General features: G+C 40.7%; 1 protein-coding gene across 5 annotated transcripts in view; it reads right to left on the minus strand.

Moving 5' to 3' along the window:
* Positions 1-12,071, minus strand: part of RABGAP1L (RAB GTPase activating protein 1 like) — a 198,861-nt gene that overhangs the window by 52,758 nt on the left and 134,032 nt on the right. For all 5 annotated transcript variants that reach the window (XM_032226745.1, XM_032226746.1, XM_032226744.1 and 2 more), the window contains exon 18: positions 5,305-5,433. In XM_032226745.1, the coding sequence (XP_032082636.1) occupies positions 5,305-5,433 (129 nt within the window). The remainder of the gene's footprint in view (positions 1-5,304; positions 5,434-12,071) is intronic.

The raw sequence follows: 12,071 nt of genomic DNA on the forward strand, positions 1-12,071 counted from the left end.
CATTTGAAGATGTGTTTCATTAATACTTTTCAAATACAACATCCTATCCAACATCTGACTAGAAGACCTGTGTAAGAACATTGTTCAGATGAGGAGAAACACACTATGGTAACTAGGAACACCAGAAAAAGGAACAGGCTGCCTACACAACATCTTACAACAAAATGGATACCCAGGCAACTTTATCAAAAAGTGCCTGACTACCTAACCCACTATAGCACAACCAATACAAGCTATGGGAAAAAATATATCAGAAATAACCAACAGATTCTTACAACCACGTGGCCAACACAAACCAACTCCCTTTTTATGATCCTGTAATTCAATGAAACACTCCAAAACATCTTAAGTAAACCAAAAGATTCAGCAGCCCAGGAAGAAAAAACAGGAATCCTCCGCTATATACAATATAAGGAATGTAACAGCTACCCGTAAAATGTAGGACAGGCAGAAGATTAGCAGAGCACATCCATTAACACCATCTAGCAGTCAGAAGACACGATGAAAACACCTTAATCTCACAATTTGCGGACAAAGTCATCAGTTGAAAACTGGGAAACTATGAGCATCCTAGACCAAACTAAATCCAAAAAACACTAGGAATTCCTGGAATCTTGATATTCAGACAAGAAGCAAACCAAATATCCATATCACCCAAAAGAGATGATTAAAATCTAAGAAGGAAACAAGACCAGAACACATTTCCTCCAATGGCTGACAACTACCATATTTTTCGGAGTATAAGACGCACCCAGGTTTTGAAGAGGCTTTTTTTTTAAAGTAGGTAGGTAGATAGAGGGATAGACAGGGAGAGAAAGAGAGAGAAATACAGTAGGTAGGGAGAGAGAGAGAGTAGTTAGGTAGGTAGATAAAGGGATAGAGAGAGAGAGAAATAGAGAGAGAGAGAGAGAAATACAGTAGGTAGGGAGAGAGTGTGTAGATAGGTAGGTAGAGGGATAGAGAGAGAGAAATAGAGAGAGATAGAGAGAGAAATACAGTAGATAGGTAGGGAGAGAGAGAGAGTAGGTAAGATGGTAGGTAGGGGGATAGAGAGAAAAATAGAGAGAAACACAGTAGATAGTTAGGGGGGAGAGAGTAGGTAGGTAGGTAGGTAGGTAGATAGGTAGATAGAGGGGGGAGAGAGAGAGAAATACAGTAGGTAGGTAGGTAGGGAGAGAGAGTAGGTAGGTAGGTAGGTAGGTAGCTGGGAAGGTAGGTAGGTAGGTAGGTAGGTAGGTAGGTAGGTAGATGTTTCCAGGGGTATTTATACATGTGCTGGAGAAGGAAATAACGGACAACCTGTAGCACCTAAAACTTTGTTTTTGCTGGGACAGCACTTGATCAATGTAATTCTCATCAACCACTCTAACTAAACAGCTTTCCGAAAAGGGGGGGAGGGTTGCACTCTGCAAACCTCCCCAAAACAACCCGTTTTTGGCAGAAATGGGCCAGGTTTTTTTTAAAGCATGAATAGCCTTGGGAGGGGGCTGCAGCGTGCTCCTGGGGGGGCAAAATGAGCAAAAAAACGGCCTGTTTCTCACGAAAACAGACAATTTTTTTGTTAAAAAATTGCATGCATAGCCTTATGGAGGCTTATAGAGTGCTGCTGGGGGGGGGGGGCAAAAAAGGGCCTGTTTTTGCTCATTTCTGCCCTCCCCAGCCCCCAGGAACTGTCTGAAAGCCTCCATAAGGCTATGCCATTTTGGTGAAGGGGTGGCGCTTCAGGAGGCAAAATAGCAGTAGACTTATATACCGCTTCATAGGGCTTTCAGCCCTCTCTAAGCGGTTTACAGAGAGTCAGCATATTGCCCCCAACAATCTGGGTCCTCATTTTACCCACCTCGGAAGGATGGAAGGCTGAGTCAACCCTGAGCCGGTGAGATTTGAACCGCTGAACTGCTGATCTAGCAGTAGCCTGCAGTGCTGCATTTAACCACTGCGCCACCTTGGCTCAGTTAAAATGCTGTATTCTGTGTATAAGATGCACCCAGATTTTTAGAGGAAAAAAGGTGCATCTTGTACTCCGAAAAATATGGTAGATAGCAGGGATTAACACTAATCAAAAAACAGGGATAACCCTCACACTCACTAGCACTGATGTTACCTAGTTGGGTTATGAGATGTCTGCAAGCAAATAGCCAAGCTCAGAAAGCACTAAAGAATCCACATTTCAACCTGAGCTACATATATTCTTTTCTCCATCAGGAGAGTTGAGAATATGGTGATGCTAATGGGGAAGGTGAAGCATATAATACTTCTTTTTTCTTCTTGGTTGACAATGAATCTGCAGGTTTTGAATGGAATTATTGTTGTTGTTGTTGTTGTTTTATGCTTCCTGTGTCAGGAAATGTAACCTGGTTCACATCTGATTGGAACCAATGCCCCTGGGGCTGACATACTAAAAAGCTACATTGAGCTACAATTTTGCCAGGATTTGCAATGGAACAAAGTATGTATTTGATAAACGGAATAATTATTAGAAGTACAAAAGAGTGCTGAAAACCAAGAGATGTGATTGTTAAATTGATAAAAACCTTTTGGTTATATAGGCAATTCTGTCAAAGCTTCATCATGGCATATAAGATAAAGCTTCTGTCAGTTGTCATTCTTAAAGAATAGTGCATAAATGGCAACAGATCCAAGGCTTTACTGTGAATAACCAATAAAACTTTATATAGAAGAAGCAAAAATGTTCAAAGTAATCCTGAAGAAAAAAAGAAATGCTTTCCTCAGCACTGCACAAATCGAACAATCTTTATTACAGTCAAAGATAAGCATAAGGAATGTGGCGTACAAAAGTATTTGAAAACATTTAAAAATACATGTTGCATTAAAACCGAAGAATCCTTGCACCCTGGACTGAGCACACCCTGTCAAATTAGTCTATTCAAGAATTAAAACATTCTGGTATGGATCTATCTCTGTGTTGAGTACGATACCTATTTGAACCCCAGAAAGAACAACCAAATTTTCCATAAACAAGTTTATTCTTTTAATACATATATAAAAAAAAATATTTTTTGAATAAAAACAAACACAATCATCCTCCATTACAAATTGTAGAAAGTGTGTCAATTGGTTACAAAGAACTTTCGTGCACAGTCATCACCTCTGATTCATATCAAATTATATATTTTACATCACATATATTTATATATATTGCTATCATCATACCTCATCCTTCATATGACTATAGTTGTTTTAACGTCCCTTTATAACAAACATTCCAAAATTTAAAACAAAACCACATAGTGGCATTCCCTTATCTATTTTCAATATCAAAATAAAAAATTAATTATGTTTAATAACAAAAAATTTAAACCTCTTTTCTTAATCATTGTGTACAATTTATATCCAATTTCCCTTTTATCCTGTCAATACAAATTATTACATTATTATCATTATCAGTCATTTATTTAACAATAGTTTGACTAAGTTTAACTTACTTTTTCCTCTTTTTTACCATTTAAAATTTTTACCAAATTTTCTCTTATCAAACCAATACATACATACATACATACATACATACATACATACATACATACATACACATTGTTATCATTATCAATTATTTATCTAACTTTATCCATTAACACTACATTTTTAACATAATGCTCTAATTTTAACAAAATTTAACTAGTGTTTTATTATTAATTTTCATATCTCAACCTGTGTTTTTCCAGTAATAGTGTGGTCCTATTTCTTTTGCCATTTGTGGAATTAGTCTTCTGGTTTTTTCCTTAATCAAATTTGTTTGGACTTCTCTTCTCAACTTATTGCTTATTACATATCTTGTAAAACCTCAAAACCCTCCATCAGTTTCCTTAATCAGTTTATCTTTCGTTATCAGTAGTGTTTTTGTCAAAATTTGTCTCCTTAAGTCCATCCATTCTTCTCTTTCTTCTTCTTCTATACCTTGAAATCTGTAGTAAAGCACCTTTCCATCTATCTTCCCTTTCCTTGTTCCACTCTTTCCATCTCCAACCACACTCAGTTCACTGTCAATATACACGGTTATCTTGCCTCTTTGTTCATTTTTCCCCTGGGTTTTTAGGACTCCAGCCATCACTTTTTCCATTTGCTGAATATCTTCTATTTGCTGAGTATCTTCCATTTTTCCATCAGATTTTGCCACATTAAAGTTTATATTTTCAATATTTTCCAATCTCTTCTCAATTCTCTCTGTTGTTTCTAATAATTTTTGAATTCCAGACATAATCTGTTGTAATGTTATGGTTTCTTTTTGAAATTATGTCATCCTTCCAATTAATAAACACTGCCACTCTAGTTTAAAAACAAATCTTTGTTTTCACTTCTTTCCGGCTAGAACCCAGCATCCAGAGAGCACCTGTGTAAACAATCCATGCTCTTCTCTATAAATAAGCTGAAGCCTTTGAAGTGCAAGGTCAAAATGATCAAAGGGAAAAAAGAAAAAGCAATGTTTCCAGTATCAACCTCCAACCTCCAAGTGGCAGTGTAACTTCTTTTCCCTCTAATATTACTACCCTCTTTATATACCTTTTAAATCTTCTTTATGTTTCAGGCTTAGAAGAAACAAAGTTCTTAAATGAAACCAAATAAAAAGAAAAAAATCCATCCCAATCAGTATTGTAGAAGTAAAGGAAAAGATTTAATCCATAGATTAAAAAAAAGAAATAGAAGAAAATCCGAAACTTTCACTTTAAAAAAGTTCACAAAACTTCCATCGATTGAAAAAAATAAAATAAAAAAGATAACACACTGTCCAATAATGCTTAATTCCGTCACTTATTTCCTTTTCTTTACCAATTTAATTTAACTTCAATCTTTTTTGGGCAGTCTTTTATAAAAAAATATTTCCTCACCAGATGGACACACTTTCTCTTTCCGCTTTTCCTCCCGTTGCGGAGCTGTCCTGACTTCAGCAGCTTGAGGCTGTGCTTTTTTTCGCTGGCTAGAAGAGATTCTCTTGGATCAATCAGGGACTTTGCGATGTCCCTGAGATCAGCAAGAAGTACTCTTCCCTGTCACTGTCTCTTCGGGGTGGTTTAGGTCCAGATGGACCATCCAGCGGCAAAAGTGTTGACTGATTATTATTATGATGATGATTTATTGTGTCGTCGTGATGTCAGCTCCTTTTTCCCCATAAACCAGTTTATTGTCTAAGCAAACTGGGTGGTAAATGATGCTCTGGTGATATTTGGGGGGAGGGGTTTAAGAAAAAATTAGCAAAGATATCCTTTGTTCAATTACTGATTTCTCAAATTGTCAGTTTTTATATTAGCTTTATTTTATGTCAAAAATGTCCAAGATAATCAATCTTACCTTGACATTGCAGGCCTGTTCCATAAGCCTTCTAGCATTTTCTTCAGCTCTGTACCTTTTAGGCAGCTGTACTCTAAAAAACTTTAAAGCCCCTTCAAAATCAGCTTGCAGAAGATCCTCTTTGGAAGTCTGAAAAGAAATATATTGAAGAGCAGGTGTAAACAGTGAATCAAAGTAGCTTTGCTCTATTTCATAAGATGTAGCATTTATTTAAGCATAAATCCAATCAGTGGAATAGGAAGCTAAATAACCCTATTTTCTAAAAACAAGAAAATTAGAATCAACATAAGATATCACTATTTTTCTATACTTAAAAAGAAAATTGGAGGAGGGGAATGTGTCGGATATGTTCACCACCCTGAATTATTTGTAAAATAATAAAGTTGAGAAATAAATATTTAAAAAGCTAGTAATGTGAAAATCATGCTGATAGCTTTTATTTCTCAGATCTCTGAATTGTGTACCATTGTATTATAAGGTTTTGAAAGCTTCAGAAATGACAGAACAATGCAGCAATTGTCTTCATGGTTAACAAGGGTTTACTATGTATAAAGGTAAGTAATATACCCCCAAATAAATCCATTTGTAAACACATAAACTCTAGTTATAGCCAACATACCAAAATTAATATACAAAACCACAGATGCGGAACAACTTGGAATCTGGGTGTGTTACCATTTTTTTATGTTAATGATTAAAAAAAAGTAAATTTGCTCTTGTGATAATTCCTCTTATGAGAGTTAGTACTTCTAGAAAAATAAAGCAGAAATTTATCAATATTCTCATTTCAACATCTATGCAAAAAATACATACTCATCCCCATAATATATACATTTTGTGATAAATATTTGTTTGCATTTTTATTTGGGAAATTAAAATGTGAACTCAATAAATTGTTCTCACACTCTCATTTTCATTATCTTACTGGGTTTAATTGAACCCCAGATCAGCTTCCTAAAAGATTTGAAAAAGGACAGGCCTCATGGCCCTCCATCTTCTCCTTGTTCCTCAGTGTTACACTGCAAATGTGGTTTGTATGTTGCCGAGGTGGCGCAGTGGTTAGAGTGCAGTACTGCAGCCACTTCAGCTGACTGCTAGTTGCAGTTCGGCGGTTCAACGGATGAAAAGTTCCCACAGGTTCCAAACTACCCGTTTTAAAAAAACAATCTAAAGCAGTTAATATCTCTGGTATCTAACCGATTTAGTCCATTTAACTTCTGCAAAAGGGAATCTAAGACGCTGAAGAAAGAAGAAAGATGCACTGTGAAAATAGAACTTGAAGGAGAAGACTAGAAAAAAATATTCCAAAATATCATCACCTCCAGGAAGCTTCTGAAACAAATTATCATGCTAGTTAACAAAAAGACTTTTGGGGGAAGGTGGTGGGGGGGGGGAGGAAAAAGTCATGGGCAATAAGGTTAAAAAATAATAGAAGCCAAACTTCCAGCATTAAGCAAGAATATGCAAGACAAAATATCTTGAATAAGAATGTCAACAAATAAAAGGAATTAATGAAAGAAACATGTAAAGCATATTTACAATCAGAGGAACGTTTTAACTAGGTTAGGGCTATTCAGGTGTACAAGTAGTCCTTGCTTAACAACCAGTCACTTCCCATTTGAAGTTAAGACACACATACACACAGAGCTACTTACAACTCGGTTTGGAGTTCTGATTGCCACACACACACGCACACACACAAAGCCACGTAAATTGCATTTTGGGCATATGGCAACCAACTCACATTTATGGCCATCTGCAGCATTCCAGCATTTTTTGCTGGTTTCTGGGATTTATTTCTGGTTTCCAGCAAAAACAAAAACAAAAACAAAAAAACCACTGCCCACTGAAGAAAATGGGTTTGCTTAACAACCACAGTGTTAATTTAATGACTGTGGCATTCACTTTTAACATTTGGGGCATTTGCTTAATGACTGCCTCAAAAGTAAAATCTGGAGCGGTCACATGGTAATCTACTTAATGCACCACCATGCCTTACGACCATAGTTCCAGGCCCAATTACAGTTGGAAGTCAAGGACTATCTGGAATCATGGAAGAGAATCCAATTGAAGATTGGATCAAATTAAAGAAGATTAAAAGACTATTCTAAAACCCTTTGCAAACAAGATTACAGAAAGACAGAAACATTTGCCAAGTCAGCATATGTTCCGGAAGCAATCCCCTTAGAAAGTGAGTTTATATAATAACAATAGATCAGACGAAATACAACAAACTACATAAAATATTTGTCGAACTTTTAAAGATGCATGAATAACGGCATTAAATGCCAACACTCCATGCCAACATATATCAAACAAGACCGTGTGGCCTAGAATTTTCAAAAATTGTTGCACAATATATAGTTATATAATAATGAAAAGAAATACAAGAGAAAATACAAATTATTAAATGTTTGCAATAATTCGTTTGGCAAGCAGTCTAATGACAATACAGTCATACAGGCAGGCTGAAACCAAAGACAAAGAGCCAATTATCAGAAAAGGAAGAATCATGAAGTTAGATAGGTGTTCTGACCCCCTCGTCCCACACCAAAGCACGCCGAGCCAAAGATACTTCAAGGAATTTATTAACAGACAGACAGGTCCTTGGCAGCAATCCAGCCTGCCAAGCTAGCCACAAAAGTTCTCCAACTTTATGAATGCGTTGACTCCTGCAAAGAGGGCGTGTGCACAAGCATTCCTTTTATAGTCTTGAGAGGAGCCTAATTACCACCAGCTGAGTACGATTATCTCCTGTAACTGCGTAACTGCTCCTTATGCCTATTAGCTCTTCGTTGATGGGCATCCAGGAACAACTCCCTTGGCTCCTCCCCACTACTCCAATGCATGATGTCGGGATCACACTCCCTTGTCTCCTCCCCACTGGTCCAAGGCTCAGGCGCCTCCTGGTGGGCAACCAGCCTCTCTGCAACCTGCTCGGAGTCGGCACCCTGTCCAGGGTCCTCCACATCCTCTAGAGCCAACTCATAGGGCCCCTCGCTGTCGGAGTGTGGTGGCAGCTCCAATGGCTCCTGCTGGGCCACAACAGATAGGTATAGAATGCCTAATAGAGATAGGACATAGAGTTGGAAGGGACCTTGGAGGTTATCTAGTTCAACCCTCCTGCTGGAGCAGGAGACCCTAAACCATTTCAGACAAATGGCTGTCCGATCTCTTTTTGAAAGCCTCTAGTGATGGAGCACCCCCAACTTCTGAATTAACCATTCCATTGGTCAATTGTTCTGACTGTTCGGAAATTTCTCCTTAGTTCTAGATTGCTTCTCTCCTTGATTAGTTTCCATCCATTGTTTCTTGTTTTCCCTCCAGGTGCTTTGGAAAATAGTTTGCCCCCGCCTCATCTTTGCGGCAGTCCCTCAAATATCAGATAATAGATAATTTTATTTTTGCTTTATTAATTACAGCAAAACATCATGCTAGAATGGGGAATATAGTAAAACTAAAGGGTATATTAGATATAGCAGTTCGACTTATATACCGCTTCATAGGGCTTTCAGCCCTCTCTAAGCGGTTTACAGAGTCAGCATATTGCCCCCAACAACAATCCGGGTCCTCATTTTACCCACCTCGGAAGGATGGAAGGCTGAGTCAACCCTGAGCTGGTGAGATTTGAACAGCCGAACTGCAGAACTGCAGTCAGCTGAAGTAGCCTGCAGTGCTGCATTTAACCACTGCGCCACCTCAGCTCTATATATGACAGGATGATTCCTGAGTTCACTCTGCAGATCGCATATATCTTGACTTGAAAGTGCATTCAAAGGGGGGAGGGACTTGAAAAGCAGGCTTGCTACTAGAAATGGATAACTGAGCAGAAAAAAGAATACCTCAAGCTTAGTCCAATAGTGAAGGTTCCAGGGCTACTGATAAGGCAAAAGAGCTCTAGCGTGTCAAGGTCCGGGGAGAAAGGAAGAAACAAGCAAGGTTGTGAAAGATTGGAATACTACAGGTTAGAGTTTGGTGAGTGGATTAGCAAGCACCAAAAAGCTCAGGAAAAGCAACAGTAGGTCCTAGCAAGTCCAGCTGGCACGTTGGCCAGCAAAAGTTGGCAAAGGATCCAGGCAGTTGGCCAGGAGGTTTTGCTTGGCAGAATGCCTAGAAAAGAGGGACCTGGTACTACGGAAGCTTCTGCCATAAGGTTGTCTGGTAGCAGAACCTTTGAGAAACCACAGAAGTTAGGTCAATGGTTGGAGTCAGGGCATGAGGAGTGAAAACAGCAACAGTGAAAACAATGGGGGGGGGGTTTGCCCAGCAATTTGGTTATAAACAGAATGTAATGGACGAGTGGCAGCACTAATGGCACCATGGCACCAGACCAGGATGGAAGAAAGAAGCTGGATGGGAGTCAAGCTAAACCTGGCTGCTACATCACTCTATTCAACAGTAGCGTTAAGCCCCACAGGTGTCAAAGAGATTCCAGATGGGGGCAATGAAGTTCAAAGAAGAACTGAACCCCAGGTGTAGCTACAGCAAGTGGGACCCTGGACAGGAATAAGCATCAAACAGCCTCAAAAAATCTTCTTCCCTAATACTCTCTACAAAGAACATATCCAAGAGGGAGGAAGCCCTGCACCAGACCGCCCCCTCCCCAAAGTTAAGGCTGCTTGCAAAGGAAAGTTAAAGCATAAAGGTAAAGGTTCCCTTTGCACATATGTGCTAGTCATTCCCAACTCTAGAGGGCGGTGCCCATCTTTGTTTCAAAGCCGAAGAGCCAGTGCTGTCCGAAGACGTCTCCGTAGTCATGTGGCCGGCATGACTAAATGCCGAAGGCATATGCTACGCTGCAAGGGTGGGTTTCAACCGGTTCGCGGCGGTCCCCGCGAACCGGTTGGTCAGCAAACCCGGAAGTAAGTAACTTCCGGGAACGGCGAAGGGCCCACCGCCCGCCCGCGCTCCTTACCGGTCTATGAAGGGTTCTGAGCTTCCACGCAGGCGCATGGCACATACAGCTCCTGCGCGATTCTCCGCGAGCAGCTGGATGGCACATACAGCGCCTGCGCGAGTCTCCGCGAGCAGCTGGAGCATCGCGCAGGCGCTAAGACACATGCGTGAACTGCGCGCGTGCACGAGGACGCCGCCGGCCCCGTTCCAATCGAACCGGTTGGAATGGGATTAGCAACCCACCCCTGCTACGCTGTTACCTTCCCACCAAAGGTGGTTCTATTTTTCTACTTGCATTTTCGCAGGCTTTCGAACTGCTAGGTTGGCAGAAGCTGGGACAAGTAACGGGAGCTCACTCTGTTATGCAGCGTTAGGGATTCGAACCATCAAACTGCCAACTTTTTCTGATCGACAAGCTCAGCGTCTTAGCCACTGAGCTACCATATCCCTAATTAAAGCATAAAGTGGGTTAAATGTCTACACTGCCTTGGAAATCAGCCAAGATCAAACCAACACTGTTCTAGATAGAGATGATTTGAGTTTAAAGTTCTTTAGAATCTAGCTAAAAGAGAAATTGGAAAGTAAATGTCACTGACAATCAAAAGAGCGAAATCGGAAAACACTTGTCAACGGTCACCCACCACAATGAAATATATGCAAGATTAAATGCTTAATTGTTACATCTTAGACTGATAGAATCCTAGGGCTGAAAGGGAACTTGGGGGCATTCTAGTCTTAACCCCCTGCACATGGCAGGAGAACTTAGATCATCCCAGACAAATGGTTATCCAACCTTTTCTTTAAAATCTCCACCGGTGGTGCAGTGCATGGTTTTCCTATCAAGAAAGGAAAGGGAAAGCTTTTTCTACAAGGAACAGATCTGTGTGCCTTTGAGTCTGTTCCATTCCAGATCCTGTGTTTCTAGGATATTAGAGTGTTCTTTTGAGCAACTTTCATCATGAACAAAAAGTTATTGCGCTGGCTGAAATTGGAAAAATTGAATGGGTAATCCCATTCATTAAAGGAATGGCAAAACTATAGCTGAAATCAAAACAAGAGATTACAACGCAGATACAGTATTTCTTGTACAGAAAGAAAGATTGAAAAAGTGAACAAAGAGGGAAAAAGTGACCACTTTACATCCGATAATGAAGAACTGAGCATTATTTTTAGCTCAAAATATATATGATAGACAATAGACTTCAACAGATAGTTAGAACTGGGGGGGGGGGGAAACCAATTGCTACCAACCTGCCTTCCATTAGGAACCTATATCTGTGATGGCGAACCTATGGCACATGTGATGGAAATGGCATGCAGAGCCATCTCTCCTGGCATGTGGAGCTGTTGCCCATTGCTCTTCATGGTTCCAACGTGCTGGCCAGCTGGTCTTCACACAAGCGGGAGTGCCAGAAACTGAAAGAGCAGCAACCTGGAGCACATGCATGCGCTGGGAAGATGATGTGTGCACCGGCCATCTGGTCTTCCGGTTTCTGGCATGCATGTGCATGTGAAGACCAGGTGGCTGGTGCGCCGAAACCCAGAAGAGCAAGGGAGCAGAGCTGCCAGCCAGGACAAGCAGGATGGAGCTTCCCTTCCCGCCCGAGCGGGCTTCTTTTGCGGCCCCAGTTCAGGCACACAGGGCAGAGTTTGCTGGCTGGGCGGGTGGTCTTCCCACCCACTGTTCCTGCCGCTGCAAGGGGGCAGTGGTGGTGGTTCTTGTGCTACTGCTCCTGGCCAGGGTGCTGGAGCATGGCTGGAGAGGGGGTTTGCATGAGCAGCTTTTTCGCTCCCCGCTTGTGGGCCCCCCAGTCTCATGATGTCCTTGCCCAACTCTCTATGGTTGTGGGCCGGCTGCCGGCAGAGCGTAC

Source organism: Thamnophis elegans, chromosome 11 (assembly GCF_009769535.1).
Source record: "Thamnophis elegans isolate rThaEle1 chromosome 11, rThaEle1.pri, whole genome shotgun sequence".
NCBI classification, from domain to species: Eukaryota; Metazoa; Chordata; class Lepidosauria; order Squamata; family Colubridae; genus Thamnophis; species Thamnophis elegans.